The sequence below is a fragment of the Telopea speciosissima genome, chromosome 5, assembly GCF_018873765.1.
Source record: "Telopea speciosissima isolate NSW1024214 ecotype Mountain lineage chromosome 5, Tspe_v1, whole genome shotgun sequence".
NCBI lineage: Eukaryota > Viridiplantae > Streptophyta > Magnoliopsida > Proteales > Proteaceae > Telopea > Telopea speciosissima.
In genome coordinates, this window is record NC_057920.1 from 3,982,553 (window position 1) to 4,004,566 (window position 22,014).

General features: G+C 39.2%; 1 protein-coding gene across 4 annotated transcripts in view; it reads left to right on the plus strand.

Moving 5' to 3' along the window:
- LOC122660975 (alpha-glucan water dikinase 2) overlaps positions 1–22,014 on the plus strand; it is a 41,131-nt gene that overhangs the window by 18,099 nt on the left and 1,018 nt on the right. For 2 of the 4 annotated variants that reach the window (XM_043856246.1, XM_043856244.1), the window contains 11 exons: positions 2,239–2,415; positions 2,517–2,623; positions 2,824–3,037; positions 3,248–3,351; positions 3,435–3,564; positions 4,225–4,350; positions 5,777–5,887; positions 11,878–11,976; positions 20,203–20,376; positions 20,449–20,541; positions 21,476–21,594. In XM_043856246.1, the coding sequence (XP_043712181.1) occupies positions 2,239–2,415; positions 2,517–2,623; positions 2,824–3,037; positions 3,248–3,351; positions 3,435–3,564; positions 4,225–4,350; positions 5,777–5,887; positions 11,878–11,976; positions 20,203–20,376; positions 20,449–20,541; positions 21,476–21,594 (1,454 nt within the window). The remainder of the gene's footprint in view (positions 1–2,238; positions 2,416–2,516; positions 2,624–2,823; positions 3,038–3,247; positions 3,352–3,434; positions 3,565–4,224; positions 4,351–5,776; positions 5,888–11,877; positions 11,977–20,202; positions 20,377–20,448; positions 20,542–21,475; positions 21,595–22,014) is intronic. The other 2 variants (XM_043856245.1, XM_043856247.1) reach the window with 2 other exon arrangements.

Here is a 22,014-nt window from a genome sequence, read left to right on the forward strand (position 1 = left end):
TTGATGGTCTCTTGGTCTCAGCATATTTAGCTCCTTCATCAGGCACACTAGGACATTTGGCCTTGTCTTAAAACCTAGATCAGCTATACCATTTTGAGTGGCTAATTGGTCAATCTCTCTGAAAAAACAAGTAATGACCCCTATTTCACTCCTTGCTGAAGTAGGATCAGCAAAACAAGGCCAAATGTTGGAGGAGCCCTGGACGCGAGGCAACCAAGGCACCTGGATGCCATCGCCTAGGCAACGCTTTGACAACTATGCTGTGAATGCATGACTTGGATGGAATTTATTTCACTCCTTGCTGAAGTAGTATTAGTATAACAAGGAACTTCTTCCCCCTTGCCTACAAAATATTTCACTGCTTCATTGCCAGGCCTAGAATAGTTAAACTTTCAACTGTTTGATGAAGTTCTTGAATGCAAGTTTCTTTGTCATGATTGTTTCAAGGAGAATAAGGGGTCAGAAAGGAGTGCAAAGTCAAAAATAAAGTTGCAAACTGCATTGTCTTACTCTGTCCATTAGGTCCCTAAATGCATCTAAGAATTATTTATTTTAGAAATAGTTGGTATTTTTGGTCCAATCTGAGGGTCTGTTTATTGAACCATGATGAGGGTATTGGCTCCCTTTCTTGGATGGACTCTTGAGCTTGTTCTGATAAAAACATGCATGTGATGATGTGAAGAAAAATCTGGATCTACAGAAGAGGTGGTCAGAAATAATTTAATGCTTATCCTCTCAGGCTCCTCTAGGGAAGAGATTTAGGTGCTACGATATTGTTTTGTTTGTGATAGTTGGCATTGTCATCAAGGTAGCATCTGCCAACTTGTGGGACACCTTTTGAGTAGCGTTAAGAATTTCAGGTTGCTGGGCTGTTGTTCACTCTTATTTTGGAAAGTTTTTTGTCATTTGTTTCATTGGTATGTCAGACTTTTTTTTGGGGAGGAAGGGCGGGGGAAGGTGGGGAAGAATTGAGGAGGCTTGATGATGAACAACTGCACTGAAACTAAAGAACTCAAAGCATGTGCAATATCTACCAAATACAGTTGAATAGTTGATTAACATGATTATGAACAAATACGGGTCCTCACACCTTTCATGATTGTAGCATCATGCTGTTTATATTGAGCACAACTATTATCAAGAAATTGCTCCTAGCTTGGAGAAGAAAAGAGAGTTTTAGCAAATCTAAATTTAAAGAGAGTTTTAGCAAATCTGAATTTATAACCCAGCCATGTTCTCGTCCTTACACAATTCCCAAGCTTATGTTATATTTTCTCTTGTTGCAGAGACCCATAAAGCCCTTAACCTTGCCTTACTAGTAAAGGGGCTAGTGAGTTCTGTGGCTCTTTCTTCTTAGAATAATGACCCAATTTGAGCTTCTTGTGGACTATCTGTTGTACGTTGATACCAATGGGGTTTTCAACAAGTAAAGATGAACCATCTTCCTTCCTTCTCGGATCAAGGGCCTTCTCCTTACTACGCCCACCATCCTTGGCTATTAGTTACTGAGCTCTTTCTATAGCTGTCGGGCTAGGGCCTCTTTCTAGCTCTTGCTCGCGCATTTGGCCAACATAGTAGACTAGCACCCATATGAAAAAAATGAAAAAATACGAATTTTTTTTTATGTATTGAACTATCGATTCGGAAAAAACACAATTTTTATAGGTTAGAGTATGATACGCATCTAAACATATTATATGCATTAACCTAACTTGCTTTTTTTATAAATAAAAAAAAACAAACCTAAAACAAAAGAAGTAAAAACCCCTAACATTCCCAAATCCCTGATTGAGATTTGAGCCCTAACAATAGCAAGGAAAAGCAACCAGTGTGTTGCTACAGTTACCACAGAAATTGACCTTTCATCAATGGAGTCAAGCAAAGAAAATCCATGCATCCTCCACAGTTGAGGATAATAGACCTATAACACATTTGAAGTAAAACTTCACATAATGCTTCTGGAGATATTGGGTGCACAGAAAGGGCAACATCTATGAAAACATGATGAAAAATCATCATATTTAAATATGCAATTAATAAAGATCTATGTCGGGATTACCCTCCCCCCCCTCCCCCGGCGGTGGGGCCTCTTCTCTTTCCCAAATAGGTTTATGTATGTTCCAGACTTCCAGTACTGCACAATTTGATTTGTTTTTTGAACTCCTATGTTTCTCTCACCCCTTAATTGAGTTCCAAAGCTAACACTGGATTTTTTTTTCCGTAATGGTGCTATGGAAGGACTGGTATTGTGTCTGTGAATCATACAAACCAAACAATGTACAATGGGCATTACAAACAAAAGCTGTGCTTGATCGAATTCGGTTGGTGCTCACTGATAGGGCCCAGCATTACCAAAAAATGATCCAGCCAAGTGCACAATATCTTGGTCATTTACTTGGTGTAGAGAAGTGGGCAGTATGTTCTTCAACTTGGGCAGCTATATAATGCTAGAATTGCTGCATGGCCTTCATGTTGGAATGTTTAATCCGATTACCTTCTTTCCCTCTTTTTTTCAGATAGAGATTTTCACGGAGGAATTAATTAGGGCAGGCTCAGCACCTGTTCTCTCCATGCTTATCAACCGTCTAGACCCTATTCTTCGAAAAATTGCAAACCTTGGCTGGTAATGATTTTGGTTCAATCGGACTATTAATTGCAGCAACAATAATTGGGTGGAATTATTCGATTGTTGTGATGTTCAATTAACCCATTAATGAGACTTGCTTCCCTTGTGCCTTTATATTCCATAATTCCATTCATCTATTGCCAAAAAATAATGTTTTGAGTTTTACAACATGGTGCTCAGTTGTGTCTCTGCTGCAGTTGGCAGGTTATCAGCCCAGTGGAGGTGTGTGGTTTTGTAACTTCTGTCAATGAGCTGATTACTGTGCAGAGCAAAGTCTATGGAAAACCAACAATTATTATTGCAAATAAGGTAACCGGAGGGGAAGAGATTCCAGATGGAGTTGTGGGTGTGTTGACCCCTGATATGCCAGATGTTCTGTCTCATGTTTCCATTAGAGCAAGAAATAGTAAGGTGTAACCCCTATCAAAACTTGAATAATTTTGACATTTACTTGCCATCTTAATTTAAGCTTTCCATGCTTTTCATTTGATATGAGACGAACAAGCAGCATAAATTCATACTTAAAGAAACAACAAGCATTCATACTTAAAGAAACAACAAGCATAAATTCATACTTAAAGAAACCAGTACTGGACACTTAATTGTGGTAGTATGATATAGGTATGCTTTGCCACATGCTTTGATCAGAGAATTCTTAGAGATCTGAGACTGAAGGAAGGCAAAGCAATCTCAGTGCGACTGAAATTTTCAAATCTGGAAATTAGGTATGTTACTCAATCAATTATGACATCTTTGATGTTCAGTTTCTCTTCTCCTTGGATTCATATGTTGTTCTCTTTACCTGTAGTGATATCAGTAGCTCAGATTTATCTGTCGGTCACACTGTTATGTCTTCCATTCCTCGTGGAGTCACTTTAAAGAAAAAGACCTTGGGTGGTAAATATGCGGCTTCAGTTGAGGAGTTCTCAAGTGAGCTGGTATGTTAATGGAGCAATTTGTCACATTATGCTTAGTAGAAAGAGTGTGTTTTTTTAACTGTTGGTTGTTTGTATTTCATCACAAGGAAGATATTTTTTACCAATATTTTATACTTTTTTATTTCATTGATCAACTGTTTTCTGCCCAAACTCTTAAATCCTAAATTTTATTCAAAAAATGGAAAATATCTTTGTTATGGTCTGAGTAGATAAACCTTGAGGACTTATTGCGAGTTATCTAGAAGAAGGCATTTAAAAGATACAACTGGAATCCTTAGTATTTAATGGTTTCTGTTTTGTTCTTATTCTTGCAAATTTCGTAGCACTAATCATAAAAGAACCATTCTTTGCACCAACTGATAGATCAGTAACCCTTTTTTTCTGCCAAAAGATAAAAATTATAGGAAAGAGAAAAATAAATACAAGGCTAGTACACAACAATAACACCAACCAACAAAGGTTTGGTACCTCATTAGGAATCACAATGGGAAAAGGACCAAATGCTACAATTCCCTAGTATAGTAACTTTGTGTATTCACTTTGATTTGATTGCAGGTAGTCTGTTCTTAACTTGATCATTTTGAGTTGGAATTGTGAGACTGCCTCAGCTAACTTAAATGATAAAGATTTTCATGTGACTTACAAACTTCAATCAAACAGGTTGGTGCAAAATCTCGCAATATTCAATATCTAAGAGGAAAAGTGCCATCATGGATAAAAGTTCCAACATCAGTTGCCCTACCATTTGGAGTCTTCGAGAATATCCTTTTAACTGACCTAAACAAGGTACTCTTCATTTTCATAGGTGATTGCAGATGATCTAGCCCATATTACATTACTTTTCTTGGGAGACTCGTCTGTGTGCTGATTAATGGTTTCTTTTCAGTTTTCATGCATAATAGTTGTGCACTTGTGCCTTTCGCATTTTGCTAATATCTGGAAATATATCAGTTCTCTTAAAATTTAGAGGTTGAAAGTGGATTTACTGTAGCTAACTCAATGTCCAAATCATTGAAAAGGTGCATATGAGAATCCAAACGGATTGACTTACACAATGGCAAGCATAGATATCTGTCATGTGTAGCTAATTTAGGTTCAGCAATCTGACAAATTGATTTTGGTAGAAATTTTACTTGCTGATGTTCTATCATGCTATGAAGATTTAAATTGAATATATGTTGCAATCTAGTCTTCTATCCATGGATGGAAAATTGTTAGACGACATACAATAGGATGTCGTTCTTCCATTATTTGCAAAGCTTAGTAGATCATAATTTGATAAAGCAGAGGTAACGTGCAAGATAATCAACATTGGACTCATAAGATGGTTTTCTCTCATATATTGAGATTTTACATTGATTTTGCTTTCATATTGTTGCAAATGTTGAGCCTTAAAGATACACAATATGTACTCCCATGTGAGCCTGGATCACAATCTCAGGACATTTTTATCATTTTCTTCAGGGAAGATCATGTGACTTTGTATCACAGAATCAAGATCCACCAGACTATTTGACCCATGCCGTAATTTCACTTTGCTGGCCCCCATTTAGTTGGGATGAGGCTGAGTTGAGTTGAGTTTTTTATTTTGTGAATTCTGTTTTGTGATTTTTATTCTGAGGAATATTTTATCATTTAATGGCTTCCCACATTCAGGAAAAGTTCCATAGAAGGGGCTTTAGTTTTGTGTCAACCTACATTCACATGTTGAGGTTTCCATCCAGGAAGTTGTGGGTGTTAGTAAGCGTAATCTCTTGTCTGAATTTTTCTTGCTGATGGTCATAGCTTACTAACTTGCAGCTGTCAAAAAGATTGTATACCATCCAGGATCATTTTCTTTGTAATCAAAATCTGGAGAAACATGCCCTTAAAATTTGTGGATGCTCTATGATTGCCTAAGCTGCTGGTGATGCATGGCCCAGCCAAGTACATTTTATCTTTACAACAATCTAAAGTATCTTTTATGCAAATGTAACTTTTTATACTTGGAGAATTCTAGCCTTAGGTTCATCTCAGGGAACACGCAAATCCTTTAATAGCATGTGAGAGTATATCTCCTAATTTACGATGTATTACCATTTCTTATGTTTAGGGAATTTAATTAGACCCATTGAATCTGATTCTGAATTAATAATGTTTTTGCATTGGACATTGGCTTACTTTCTCATGTTAACTTATTCAAGCTTGACAAAAGCTAAATTGGTTTTTACAGGATCTAGCGAATAAAGTTTCCTGTTTTGATAGACTCGTACGTGCTGGTGACCTCTCAAAACTACAAGCTATACAGGAAACTATCCTACAAATCAGCGCTACTCCTACATTGGTAACTTTTATCAGATTGTACCCCTGTATTAATGTAAAACCTGCTTGATTTAGATCAGGAAAATCGTACAGATTTTATGAAACCATGTGCAATGGCTCAAATCCATAGTCAATCCTATTTCCAGTAGGAGCAGTTGACAATTGAATCTCATTTTCCCTATTATTTTTTTATCCATATTAGTGCAGGGAAAAAAAATGCTACAATCAATATGTTTCATTGGGTTTTATTTAAGTCGTTTATTTTTTATCTTAACACCTTCTTTCTGATTTGTGTGTTGTTATTAATGTCTAATTGGGCTGCCCTTTTTTTTTCTTTTCTTTGTCATCCTCTGTTCGACCTTTATTGAAAATCCATTAATTTCTGTAGAATACAATGGTGAAACATGATTCATGTATCTGAGCCTAAATAGGTGGGATAAATCTTAAGGGTGGAGTTGTATATTGTCCCCTGTTTAGGTGGCCTTGTGTGTTTTCCCACTGTGTTCATATTATGTACGTAGAGCCACAGGAACTGTTCCCGAGATTGTTTAGTACTCTACGACATTGAAGCTAGCTGGAAGTCTGGAAAAGGAAATATCTACATTCCCTTAATATTTTGTTACGTGCAAGACAATCTAAAAAAAGAAAATAAGAAAAATAGAAAAAATTAAGAGAGAAGATAGAAGAGATAGAGGAAAAATAGGAATTTTGGCTCTATCGATGAAGCCGGGCGTCCTGGTGCAATTGGGAGGCCGCCAATCCTCTTCTCAAGATAAACTCAAAAATTAAATTAAGATTTTCCTGTCTGACTTTCATTAAGTCTACTTGCATTTAAATAAGAATACAACCTAAGGATAACTACCCGTACAACTAAGTATCCCACTTCCATAATAACTCCTACCACTTTACTAATAACTACTCGCCTCAAATTTACATTGATAACTCCCAACCCAATACTTAAAACTACTTAGAACAACAATTGACTTACACACACTAACACCATATCATAATCACTCATGCACCCATGTGCGTACATACTACATAACGTATTTGCACCTCTCTGTCATTTGTCTGGACTCTGGATCAAGCAAATGTTGAGTGTTGAAGTCTGATCTATAGTCTTGATAATTCTAATGTAATCGGGGCAATTTTTCTAAATTTCCCAACCACAAACCCCTTTATCATGATGTCAAAGGAAATTCCTAGCTTTACAGGTTCCCAGCATCATATACTTGAACATGTCCAAATCAAATGCAGGCAAACTCTTGTGGTTTCATGGATCTCAGTTCCTTTAGTCACAAGTATCATAATTTAGTTAATCATGCTTCCCATACAAGTGTTTTTTGTCATTTTTTTTCCGGGGGAACAAATAGTTCAATACCAAAACCCCAAAACGAGGAGGGAAAAAAGGGGGGAGGAAGGAATACACAGGGGGGAGAGCTATACATAACCCCTAGCCCTAAGAAGAAGGGTCAGGAGGCTGAAACGGAGAAACAGGTAAACCCCAGGAGACAACAATGCGCCTGTTCCTTAGGGAATCTACAAGAGGACCGTGAGGCAACAAGTGGAGCCTGGAACTAACATTGAAGAAAATGGCTTTCCAAAACATGTCAGAATAACGAGAGTTGGAGGTCCATCTTGGAAGACTCCGCTCCATGCAGATGTGAGAAATAACGGCACCAAACGTAAGCTTGCCTGCAGTGTCACAAATAGAGCAGCCAGAGAAGGTCATATCCATCCTAAGCCACTCCCTAGAGAAAGGAAGGGGTCTTCTATTGCGGGGCCAACAGGTTTCCAAAGCTTTTTTCCAAATTGAAGAGGCAAAAGGACAGGAGAAGAAAAGGTGGTCAGTGTGCTCGAGGCCACACCAACAAAAGGATACAGGAGGGGGAAACAGACAGCTGGTGAGGAGAAAGGATTGGATGGGAAGGCAAAGGTTGAGGGCTCTCCAGGCAGTGAAACTATGATGGGGAATATGACCTTTAAACCAAACAAGGTTATGCCAAGGGACAGAGGGGGCATGAAGCCTAACAAAGTCCCAAGCTGAGTAGGAGCTAAACAGGCCATTTGGGGAGGGAAGCCAGGAAACCATATCAGATAATGAGGGATTAGGGTTTGGGAGGGGGGAAGGAAGCCCAGACCTGGCAGAGGCCAGGGGTGGATAAAGAGGGGGGGGGGGAGCAGGAACCACGAGAGATGATAGCGAAAACAAGGGAAAATTTAGGGATACCAAAAGAGTACACTGTTCGAGCACCAACCTGAAATTGTCATATTTTAGTCATACAAAAACCTGAAATTGTCCAGAACTCTTGGCCTTGATGAAAAGAGTGCAAGAAACATAATCGCTGCACTAGTTCATTTTTTTATGAACCCTTTCGAAACCTAGCTACGTGTCCAAGCTTCTGGAGGTAAACATGGGGGAAAGGGGTGGGAAGGCAAAAAACCTTCAAAAAACATGAAATTCCTTGCTTATATGTTTGTGGTTGTACTTGTACACACTGTACAGCACTTAGGGTCTGCTCATATGAGAGTCCCCAAAGTTCCATTGCAGTTTGTTAAATACAACCATATTATTCATCAATGAAGTTAGTGAAGGAAAAACTCCATTAACTTCAACAAAAGTTACAAGTCACCTAAATATCTGTATCACATAAAGGACTTGAAACAAATCAAAGAAACTGCATACAAATAGTGTATCAAGTATTGATACGTATTGGCCGTATTGGGCCTATGCATATCAGAAACTGGGGGCTCGAAACTATACAACCCCGAAACATTACTGAAAAAAAAATTATATATGTGTGTGTGTGTGTGAGACGGGTCAATAACCCAAGACACCCAATATGTCTCTTCAAAACCTACCGATAGACTTCGTATTTGCAACAGGTGGAAACCAACTTACTGAAAGCAAATCTATGAGTTCTGCTTCCATTTTTTGCTCAATCAGAGCTTGAGGGAGTGATTGCAACTCCCATACAACTGTGTAGAAGCAGATTGCAGCAGCAGTAGCTGCAGCCACCATTGTCGCCACCAATGGTCAGAGGAGAAGGAAGAACAAGATGGTGGAAGCAGTGACCGCTGCCCTTGTCGCCACTGTTGGAGGAGATGGACGATGCGACGTGGAAGGATCGGGACATACCTGTTTTCCTCTTGTTTTTTGGTTTTTGTTTTTTTGTTTGTTTTTTTTTTTTTTTTTTTGGGTGAATAAAAAATTCATTACCAAAAGGAAAGAAGGAAACAAGGAGCCCCAGAAAAGAGGGGGAAAAGGAAAAAACTTTACATGAGAGACTACCCGAAGAAGAACCAAGCCCAAACCTCAAAAGGGGGGGGGGGGGGGAGGGGGACTGAAGCAGAGAGATAGGGAGACCCCAGGATACAACAATAAGCATGTTCGTTGAGGTGTCAACACAACTAGAGGAGACCTTAGAGACCTTGCTGTGAACATCAAAATCTATAGAGTCCCAAATTTGCTGGAAAGATCTTGAACTTTGGGTCAATTTTCTAAGGTTGCACTCCATTCAAATGTAGTGATGACAGCTCCAATGGCAAACTTGTCCACCACGTCACAGATAGTCTTGCCGGCAAAAGTCAACAACAACAACAAACTCAGCCTTATCCCAACTTAATGAGGTCGGCTACATGGATCCAAACAAAACAAAGTAGGTAAACCAAGGTCCAAACGAAACAGGGGAATGAAAAGATGGGAAAAGGGGGATAGGGCATGGGATGAGAACTGAAAAAAAGGGAAAATGGCAAATGAAAGTAAGAGGAAAGAGGCACAGCCCAGCAAGTCCTTTCCAGTCCAAGGAGGAGAACGGACAGGATAAGAAGAGACAGTCCACATCTTCAAGAGCATTCCAACACAGGCAGCAAGATGGGGGGGGGGGGGGGGTAGGGTATGCCGGTGAATGAGGAAGGACTGTATTGGGAGGCAGTTTGAGAAGGCCCGCCAAACAGAGAAGCTATGGCGGGAAATGTAGCCCTTAAACCAAACCAACTTATGCAAAGGGAACATAGAGCCATGAGATCTTATGAGATCCCATGCTGATTTGGAGCTGAAGAGTCCCATAGGTGAAGGAGACAAAACAACATCATCTCTAGAACCAGAAGACCGCCTGGGGATGGAAGGAAGGGCGTTCAAACAGCAGACAACAAGGGGACGGTTGGGGAGGGAGAGCCCAACCATCTGGCCGAAGGATTCCATAAATAAGGACTGCTTACAAAGGCCCATGCTGTAAATGGCACGAGCTCCAACCGATTGGAGGAGAACAACGCTCGGATGCCAATGGTCAAGCCAAAGACTAGTAAAGGCATCATCATCAATCGGGGAAGTAGCAGCCAAATAAGCAAGGGGAGAGACTTCAAGATCTTTCTCCAGACCAAAGAGGCATTAATAGAGATGGGCACAGTCCAAATAGAGTCATTTCGAAGCAACTCGGAGTGAATTCAATCCACCCATATACTTTTCTTCTTAGCCACTATCTACCAGCTCAACTTGAGGATATTGACAATGTTCAACTCTTTAATTCTTCTCAACCCGAGGGCCCCTCATCTTAGGAAGGCAGACGTAAGCCCAACTGATAGGGTGGAGGAATCTGAAGGATTCAGAATCTTTCCAAAGGAAGGCACACGTGAGGGATTCCAGCTCCTTAATGGTGGACTGGGGTAACCCATAAATACCAGGCTAATAAAGGTAGAAGGACTGGAGGACCGAATTAATCAACTCAAGGCGGCCCGCATAAGAGAGAATCTTGCCCTTCCAAAGTTGTAGTCTCTTGCATAAGAGATCGAGAATGGGAGTGCAGTGATAAGCAGACAACTTGGCAGGGTTCAAAGGTAAGCCCAAATACTTGACCGGAAGACGGCTTGAGGTGAAACCGGCTTTCTCTTGCAAAACACTGGTGTCATCTTGGTGCTCTTGGATTAAAGCACTGAAATGACAATGCAGGGATTCTGACCTCATCATCTCAATTATTCTCACCCCCATTGTGTTCGATTCTGGAAAGGATTGTGTTTAGACAGAAGAAAATGGACAACATGAATGAACTGAAAGTCATCTATGGCTTCAAGCTTAGACTCGCCAATTCTTAGAATGAGAGAGAGAGAGAGCATAGAAGAACTCAGTAGCACCGTTAGCCCACAGCAGTTTTTATTAAAAATGTCAAAAATTCGATGTCATCATTAATTAGGACTCATCAGGAGCCTTTTCTGGAAGCCTTTGCTTCCTTCACAGACCCTGCCCAAAAAAGGGAAAAAAAAATCGGATGATGCTATGAACATCAAAAGTATGCAAAATCGATTTGTTTTTTAAAAAATAATGGGATTTTTCAAAGCTTTATACTGCCATGGCCAACTCTGATTGAGTTCAAAATTGACAGGTAATCAGGGTATATGGAGCATATTTGTACATAAAATTTGAGCCCAAACTGATCTGCCACGTGAGGGATATTGGGCCTAACACCTAACATCCTATGGTCGGACTTAATTACTACTTATTTATGGTGTATTATGCTTCAAAACTTTATTTTACATGTATCCTAAGCATATCCATGTATTTCTTGAGCATTTCTATGCGTATCTTTAGCTTTTGTTGCATCTCTTAGCATCTCTCCGATACATCTCCAGACGTCTCTTAAAACCACCTTCCCGATATGTTGACCAATATCGATACTCGACACCTTGTACAAACACAGAATTCCAATGCTAGTTATCAATGTTGATGTTTGTTGTTTATGTTACTGCTATCAAAACCCTAGCTTTTTCAATGCAAAGTTTTGTTGCAGACGATGCATTTTTTTACTGTACATATCAATGTTTGCTGGTTCTGAGGAAACAGGTGCCTTGTTAAGTCACCTTTTCAGTTGTTCAGCACTTCAACTCAATGAAGATGGACTTGATCCAAAGCAGCTTGCCGTGCTTAAAATAAATATATCCTTGTGCAGATCACGCATTATTATTGTAGTTATTTATCTTTCAATTTCATTTTATTTATCCTTTTTAGAAATTTTGTAGATCAATGAGCTTAGGAGCAAAATGAAAAGTTTACGGATTCCCTGGCCTGGTGATGAAGGTGAGCAGAGATGGAAACAAGCTTGGCAAGCTATAAAGAAGGTATGGTTCACTACTTCCGTCCTAATTATATATTATAATGCATGAACCATGTGCTCTCCATTTTCATTCCAAAGATTTGTCTTCTTTATAGTTTTTGAGTTTTATTTATGAAAAGAAATCATTCTTCGTAGATGCATCTAGACTAGTTTAGGATTTGGCACTTCTTAAGAGTAGTTGACTCGAAACTTATAGAGAGCTTCTGTGTATTATCAATTTTGCAGTTCATTATTTCATGCCATTGTTAATTCTTATCAATCAACTATGTGTAAGCTTTCAATGGATAGCAATGAGTGGGAGGATTAAAATCAAGTTCTATGGTATTTTGAGGACTAGTGTTTACTTCCTAGATAGACAGTGTTAGTGTTTTATGAAAAGGATGTTGTTGATTTTATGTTTCAAGCTTATAATGTAAACTAAAATAATTCAGACTGACAATACGTGGAGAATATGGATTCTTGGCTTTGTTTGGTCTCAACTTGGAATTGATCTTATGATGAACTGTTGGATTAAAAGAGGTTTCTCACATGGTTTAGCAGGTTTCTCAGGTTTTTAATAGCCAGCCAGTGTAACAAGTGATCCAGGATTAGTTAATGGTGGTGGAATGCTAGGATTTGAAAAGGGTGTGAATAGGTTTGAGGGATTTATGACAGAACTCAGAGCACTTCAGTAGAGGTGAATGTTCTTGCACAAAACAGAAGCAAGTTGTTATTGAAAATAGACGAGAAGAAAGAAGAGAGAAAAAAGGCAACATCATAATATTAATTTGAAATTTGTATTATTAATGAGTGTAGAAGGTCCAAAGTACATGTATCTTGGTTTGTTTTGTTGTACTTACTGTTCTACATGACTACAGGGATAAAACGACTGTTGATTTCAAGGTAAGTATTATGTATGTGCAGAGGAGAGGATGAGATAAACGTAGTTATATGTGATTGACTGAACCTAGAGAGAAGTGTTTTGAATTATGTGACGTGGTCATTGTATTGAAAAAGGTGATGAGAGTTTACCAAGCTACCTAGTAGGAGACGAGGAGCTATAGTAGGAATGAGCCTAGTTACAAGAATCAAGTAGTCGCAGTAGTGGAAGTCCATATATTTTAGTGTTGTATTTTAGGCTTCATTTATGAGTGATGGAGCTCTGTATAGTTCCTCTCTACGACCATACATCTCTAACATGGCATGTTATGATTTTTGGTTTTAATCTTCCCCACTATTTTCTATTCCCAGCGTCATGATCTCATGATACCTAAGCAATCTCATGTCCATGTTGAACGAGTTCTCAATGATATATATTCTTGGAGTTTGTACTAAATTACGACTCTAGAAATAGAGATTCTTTAATGAACTGATTATTTTGGCTATAACCTTCCCAAGTCACATGGGTTCATGAGATCTTGATTCATTTGGTGTGTAATTGAAACTTTTCTAAATGCACCGAAATCAAGAAAGAGGCAAGTTTTGATTCTTGACCCAAAAGAAAAGGCCCAAAAGGGAGATAGGGGACTAGGACTGAAAATAGAATTCTCTCTCTTTTTGAATAAGTCAAATGAAGAACTTGGACAGAACATAAAAGGACTAAAACCAATGAATTACTGAACTTAGACTCTGTTGGCAGAATCGTGGGCTAGAAAAGAGAGAAAGAGAGAATAATTGCTTGTTGTATTGATAGGAAAGCCCCTCTGTTTATAATAGAAGGGAAGTTACAAATAGACTAAACTAGGCGATGTGGGACTAAAACCCACACAGCCGACATAAACTTAATACACTTAATAATATAAAAAATACCCCAAAAGGACCAGAATACCCCCACGGTATTCTGGAGTACATATTCTAACACTCCCCCTCAAGCTGGATTATACAAATAATTAAAGAAAGAAAGATCCAGCTTGAACTAAAGAAAAAAAGAATTCCATAATAATGCTAACACTCCCCCTCAAGTTGGCGCATACTAGGTACTAATGCCCAACTTGAATAAAATGAGAAAAAACTAAGTTGTAGCAGAATCCAGCTTCAAGACGAATGCAGTTCCCAAATAAACCTTCAAGAACTTGAATAAATAGATCTTCAAAACTTGGGCAAACTTGATCAGCATAAAAGGCAGCTTTCACCAATCTTTGTCCAGTAATGAATCTCTGAATGATAATCTTGAAGATAAGTAACTAGGGTAGCGAGCAGATGAATCAAGCAACAGTAAAGATCAAGCAGCGGAAAAAAAAAGAGTAAATTACTCCCCCCTCCCCTCGATTATGCTCTAATGACAAACCCCTCCCCTAGGTATTGAATAATAACTCTCCCCTCCCCTGCATGAACAAGATTCTATCAACCGTACCCATTCCGTTAAAAATAGCTGTTAAGTGATGACATCACCCTAAATATATTCATTTAAACCCCAAACTGTCCTTATATTTGTGATATCACAATAATACCCTTGAGCGAGAGGACAGGCTCACAGCACCATCATCTTCTTCCCCATTTCTCGATTCTTCTTCCATCGTCTTCTTTGTTCAGTATTCTTCCAAAAAACACAGAGAGAGGGAGGGAGAGAAAAAAAGAGAGATGGATACAAAGGGGTTTCAGATCAGTTTCTCTGGTTTTCAAAAGCAAGAAAGGTTTTCAAACTTTGCCCAAAAAACAAAAAGGGTTTTCAGACATCAGGTTTCTTCTTCGTTTGAAGAAGAAAGAGAACGGAACAGTGAGAGCATAAGAGATCCAAAAACTCAGAGACTTTGGGATTTGCGAATCAAGATTTCTCCCATATCCTCATTGAACCCTTCTCAAAACTACAATCTGTGTTGGAGGAAGAGATGAATGGGTTATGAACCCTTCTCAGAACCACAATCACTGCTCATTCCTCCTATTTTTTTGTAATTTCTTCCCTTCTTAGGGTTTCAAACCCAATTCGGTGAAGAGGAATTTGGATTCAGTAACCTCTTGCATGTTTTGACTTGGGATTCCTATGTTGATAGAGGTTAAAGCCATGATTCCCTCCTTTTGAATCTCAAAAAATTGCAACTTTTTTTGTCATTTCTCCCTCTGGTTCTTTCATCTCCACTGGGATCTGAGTTGCTGCTGTTCAATCGGGCAGATGGGATTTTGAGTCTAATTGAGATTGTCTCAGAACCCATCTGTCTAGTGGACTGCCGGGTTCGGGTGCTCTTCTTCATGTTTTCAACGACCGGTCAGGTCGATCTCTGTGTTTATGAATGTGGTTTCATTTTTTGGTTAATGTCTCTGCTTCCGTTCAAAGAGTTTTTCCTTTACATTCTGAACACTTTGCCCCTATCTGATGAAAACCTTCTTGGGTTTTCCTTTACATTGTGGACGATTTCAACAATGGGGTTTGATTCGTTTGAAGTGGCTTATGGTGCGCAAATGCTTGAAGTTGAGTGGGATGATTCTTCTTTGAATCCATCAAAGAACATGGAAATAGCCTCACGAAACAAGTTCTCTGAGAGGTAGTTGATTCCATCAGAATTTGTTCACTTTATCTCTTATTTTTTTTATTTAATTTTGGAAGAATTTCGTTTTGGGTTTGCAGGTTTTGGGGAAACGATTTGGGGAAGGTGAGGTCTAGCTCTGTTGGTTGCTTCGGTTGTGATCTTGATTGGGGTTGGTGGGTTTATGATATTTAAGATTTGAAGGAGGAAGGAGGAAGGGCATGGGATATTCAAGAAGAAGGAACAGGGGCTGTTTCAGCTCCTCATCTTCACTCTCTCTTGTCTGAAGGTTGGAGACAATAGAGGAAGGAGAGAGAAGTTGGAATGTTTTAAGACAAACTATGAAAGGGTAATATAGTCTTTTCCCATCACTTAACAACCATTTTTAACGGAATGGGTACGGTTGATAGAATCTTGTTAATGCAAGGGAGGGGAGAGTTATTACTCAATACCCAGGAGAGGGGTTTGTCATTAGAGCATAATCGAGGGGAGGGGGGAGTAATTTGCTCCAAAAAAAACAACCCAACTGTAGAACCTCATATAGGCAGGCAATAACCAAACATCTTCAAAACTTTAATACCAATCTCCCCCTTATGGCAAACTCAACCCAATAACAAAGTAGATACCGATTGGCAATGGTGAAAACTCTGATCTTCTATGTTTTACCACAAGTGTTCCTACAAGTTCTGCTTTCTGCAATGGCTGCAGGTATACTGTACATAATCCCCCCCTCACGTGTAGTACACGTGGACATAACAGAGATGATGTAAGAGATAGGGCATAAACATAATATTCCAGAATTTTCCAAGAGGTGCCAAGGGTAACGGAAAAAGAAGAAATGGCAAAGAAGAGAATACCATTAACTTCCAAAGTGGTTATGGGTATATGCCAAAGGTATGCTTTGGGAGGTGGTGAAGGGAAAAGAGCAGTGGGATATTGAAGTACGGAGTAACTAATGCAACATATAAATTTTCAACTATCTTCAAACGATCAAAGAAACACTTTTGATGGAAACTCCTGCAGGGGAGAAACTCCTAACTCCAATATTCAAATCTGATACGTATACAGATCTGATTTGAAGTAAGGAAAGGCTCCAATCTTCAAGGCTTAATCAATCTTCAAACAAGGAAGAACAAGTGTGCAAAAACTCCAATGTATAAACTCCCACATGCGAAATAGGACTGACGAAGATATCTGGACAGCAATGGATGTAAGAAGCTTCAACAAAAACTTGGATCAGATCTGAGTTTGTGAACAATGCTAGGATCAAGCTCTCAAAGTGAGCCGGATATGAACCAAAAAAGCTTCACATAACTGAATAGGTTTGTAGTTGCAACCAATAACCGTGGAACACACTGTTATAGTCCCAAATAAGCTGATCTCCAGGGTAGCAGATTCGAGTCTTCAATAATGAAAGAAATTCGATCTCCAATAGTAGGAAATTCAGTCTCAATAATAGGGCAGCAGTATTCCACATAAAGGCAGCAGTAACATGTCAACCAGTCATGCTTACAGAAGCCAATCAATAAAACCAGCAAATATAAGAGAAATAACCCGACAGATCCATAGGTAGTTGAAGCAGCCAGCCATATAGGAAATTAGGAATAAGGAAAAAACTGGTTGATAATTGGAGAAACCGAGCCATAAGAATGAACTAGAATTTTTTCCAAAAAGAACTGATGAATGATACTGAAATATGGGCTGAATACTCCTCTGATGGTTATAAAACTCTCCTAAAAAAATCAGCAATAGTGGACTGCCCTAACCCTTAGATCGATTATAGTCAGGGTTTTGTAAAAAACCCTAAAAATGAAGATCGATTGTAGGGAAGGGGGCTTCAACAAAAGTGATGATGACTTGTCAAAGGTGATGTCTTCTGGTAATAGATGCTGACCACAACTGCTGGAATGGATCTCCAATTCGAATAACCAATCTCCTTGGTAATTGAGACTTGATCTTCAAGTGGGAGAAACACCAAAAATTGCAGAAAAAGTAGGACAGCAGCTATCATGTGCAATAGACCTTCTGCAAGCCATGAATAGTTGAAGTAGAATGTCCTTCTTTATGGTAGAAACACCTCCAAAAAACTCCAATAGCAGCAATCAACCCTAACCCTAAAATCGATATATGTCAGGGTTTTGTAAAAACCCTGAAAAGGAGGATCGATTGGGGTTAGGGGTCTTCAAACACTTGGAAAGAGGCTAATACTGAGGTCGATTGGTCCTTGTAGGTGGAGTAATCATCCCTCCAAAAGGCAGCAAAAACTGAAACCTGTAACCCTAATTTCGATTTGAGTCAGGGTTTGAACAGTTAACCAAAATAGCAGGTAGATAAGGTTTTGCTGTAGGTACAAATCCAGCCATCAAAAAGTGTCCAAACTGAGGTTGATTAAGGCTTGTAGTAGTAGGGAATCATCCCTGAAAAATTAGCTGCATCTGACAAGGAGCCACAAAATCGATTAGAGTCAGGGTTTTGAAAAAAAAAAACCTGACAAGGTGAGATCGATTTGGGTATGGAGGCTGGAAAACTTAATAAAAGATGGAGAGAAAGAAAAAAGGGAAGTAAGGCTATGGAATAGAGTAGAAGAGGGCTGGAAAAGGCTGCATAGGATGCTCCAAAAATTCTGGACAGCTCCAATATCGCAGGTATGGCTCCAGCAGATTTCGAACAGAATTTTTCAATAAAAAAGGTAGAAAGGAAGGGGGGGCAGCAACTAAATCATTGATATGCAGTGTCTACCTCATTAGTGCTGCCCCTTTACAAGGTTGAGAGGAAGAAGAAAACCAGAAGGAAGAGAAACCGAGAAAGGGAGGAGAAGGGAGAGGTCGATTGAAGAGATGTAGGGAGAATTAGGGTTTTTTTCTCACTCTCCACCTAGATCAGACCAGCTCTGATACCATGTTGGCAGAATCGTGGGCTAGAAAAGAGAGAAAGAGAGAATAATTGCTTGTTGTATTGATAGGAAAGCCCCTCTATTTATAATAGAGGGAAAATTACAAATAGACTAAACTAGGCGATGTGGGACTAAAACCCACACAGCCGACATAAACTTAATACACTTAATAATATAAAAAATACCCCAAAAGGACCAGAATACCCCCACGGTATTCTGGAGTACATAGTCTAACAGACTCCAAAATTATAATCGCTCAATGTCTCCCTTGCTACCGAAAATAAAAGAACACAAAATAAAAACATAATCTGACTCTACACTACTCAGAAGACTCCACTGCCTCTAATATTTTCAGCTCCTTTCATGGTCTACTGGACCCACTGGTGGCTCTATGCAGGCCTTTCATAAAGAAACCATATTTGAAAAGTTCAGTAATACCCCCATACATAATACTAATTCCTATTCTACACATTACATTGGCATTCTCAGAATACCCTTACAGTAATTTTAACAGTCATTACCACTTTTAGGTGTATATATGTACAAAACGACAACCTCTACACCTGTAACATTGGTTCCATTTTACTAGGGGCCATAATTGAGTACTTGAGTTGCCTTCCTCAACTTAAAAAAAATGCTCTCAATACTGAGAGTTCACGGTATAACAAAGCTTTAAACCCTGGGTAATGGGTCATTGGTGGTGATTGTTCAGAGAAAGAGCTGCTCCATGCATCTCAATTATTTTGGGTCAGTATTGAGAGCATTTGACCTTCAGAATAAAACTGGGTGACTGAATTTTCGTGACCACCTCGTTTTGGTGCTTTGAAGCCCCAAGTTTGACAAAGCATTGTGATAGGAAAAAAACTGGGTATGGAGGGGCTATTCCTGAATCTATAGTGCTCCTTTTCTATATGTTTTGTGCAGCTAGAACCTGATAGATGACGACACTCAGGTGAAATGTTCATCAATCTTGAGCTCCTCAGTCTAAGCTGAAGGAAATTTGATGGACTTGATAAACCTAATGGTTCCACAAAAATTTCACCTTGCCCATCAATGATCTCGTAGCCATAGGTCAAAGACAGGAAACTCGAAGACTGACTAATAAAATGCATAATCATCTGATATAAAATGAGTACCAAAATGAAATGCATCTTTGCTGCAACTAATAATATGCACCTTATGCTCTTCTGAATATCTGTGCTAGTGGGATACATCGTGTCTGTTATGTGTGTCTCGAATTCTTGTACCCGTTTCGAAGATTGACCCACTCCGACATTTTTTTATGGCGACCCGAATGGGATTTTTTCTGAGGTCTGATGGTAGCGGAGGGCTTGGGCCGATAGGAGTATTTATATGTTTTCGTGTCTTCTTGTGTAAGCAAGTAAAACAAGGGGATTTTCAACTTAGGGTTTTCTGGGTGAGAGTTCTTGCTGCGTCTTTTGGTGTTCTTGGGAGATCTCTACTGTAGTCTTCTTCCATTACATAGGGAATCATCTTCAGCTTCGCCCGTGGACATAGCACATCATATTGGTGTGTGAACCACATTAAATCTCTGTGTCATCTTTGTTTGCTCTGTTTTGTTTGTTGTGTTTCATGGTGTTTGTTTTAACAGTGGCTATGGATCAGATACAGCATTTTGTAATTAAAAGGGAAGTGTAGTAGGATACAGGGACAACTCATATTCCAAGTGTCCCTAGAAATATTGCTGAGCATCTGGCTTGGTTGTTTGCCTTTCAGTTAGAAAGCTTTAAGCATGAAATTTCCATATAGAACATATTCCCTTCTGCAGGGCAAAATCATCTTTATTTTATTCTTGCAAAAAGTTTTTCCTTTCATTATGCTAAAGAGTGACAGTGATGTGTTGTCTAGGCATTATGTTTTTATCTATACATTTCAGGTTTGGGCTTCAAAGTGGAATGAAAGAGCATATATTAGTTGTAGAAAAGCTAATGTGAATCATGATCACCTTTGCATGGCTGTATTGGTTCAAGAAGTAATTTGTGCCGACTATGCTTTTGTCATCCATACAAGAAATCCCTTAACCGGAGACACATCAGAGATTTACACTGAGGTAAGCTTATTGGATTGATTAAATCATTGTTAACCAATATTTCTCATTTCCCCTTCGCTGCTGCGATAACAGATTGTCAAGGGCTTGGGAGAAACCCTGGTGGGTGCCTATCCTGGACGAGCTATGAGCTTCATTACCAAGAAGTCTGATGTGAAATCCCCTATTGTAAGTCCATTGCATTTATAGATATCCTCGTATTCTCATATCTTAACCTCAAAGTTTTTTTGAAAAAAATGGATTTTGCCATGCGTAGTAATGGGAATTTCGGGAAAGTTTTGCTTAAATGTATTGAACTAATGGAAAAGAATTATGAAGTTAGGAAAATATTGGAACAAGAACATTTTTATGAGACTTCAAAATATATATATATAAAATAAGCATGATACATTGGTGGTGTTTATGTATGTGGCATAGGAAAGTAATTTAGGTTCTGTGCGGGCCGAATATCATCATCACATTCTGAGTCAAGCGGCCATAGTCTTGCTATTCCACATGTCCACAACACAAATCCCAAACAAGGGGCAAAACATAAGGTTACAATCTTGTAACCAACCTTGGTTACAACAAGATTTTCCCTTTTTTTTTTTTTACTGAAATTGAGGAGTAACTCTAACTAGAGGGCGGGCCTTGGTGCAATGGTAAGGTTGCTCCATTGTTACCAAGTGGTCACAGGTTCGAGTCTAGAAACAGCCTCTCTGCAAAAGCAGGGGTAAGGCTGCGTACATTATGACCCTCCCCAGACCCCGTAGTGGTGGGAGCCTCATGCACTGGCTACGCCCCTTTTTTTGAGGAGTAACTCTTAACTCCATTCGATTTTTATTTTGCCATCCCAAAAGTAGCGAAATTTCTCCAAATTTCGTGATTAACTTTGATGCAAGTGCTCTGTTGGATCTGCTACTTATGCTGGAACACATGAGCAGAACCAATTCAACACATACTCCAAATTGGGATCAACTCCCTCATTTCTCTTAGTTGGCAACTGTGCTGCAACCATGCGCTCTTTGTTTCCATTGTAGCTGAACCAGCAGGGAACTACAATAGTTGTTCAAAGCACCATATAAAATGTGTTCTGACACTTCAATGTGGTACTAACTCACAGGTTGTTGGTTATCCAAGCAAGCATATAGGCTTATTTATGAAAAAGCAGTCGCTCATATTCAGATCAGACTCCAACGGCGAGGACTTGGAAGGTTATGCAGGTGCTGGGCTTTATGACAGGTTTGTGGATATGTATAGCACTCTTCTGTTTTCGCTTCTCATTTGTCTTGCATTATTGAAATGAAATCGAATGCACTGAAATATGTTGTGCTGAAAAGATATTCTATTATTTGATGAATAGGCAACAACCAATGCTGGTCATTTCTTAGTGATAAAATCTGGTTACAGGATGCCTACAGCTGCATTTACACTGAGTATCATTGGAGTAGGCACAACACCCCCCCCCCCCTCACCCCCAAAGGAAAACAAACCAAAAAAGAGAGTATCATTGGAGTGACTGGCTTAGATCTCTTGGTCCCAAAATTGTCTGGATCAAGAGATCCCTGTTGTCTGATCTACGCAAGAACCCCTCACTTGTGGCCTGTGTAACAGCTATATATTCACTAGCTAGTCCTCTTCTTTCATGTTAAATGATTAATT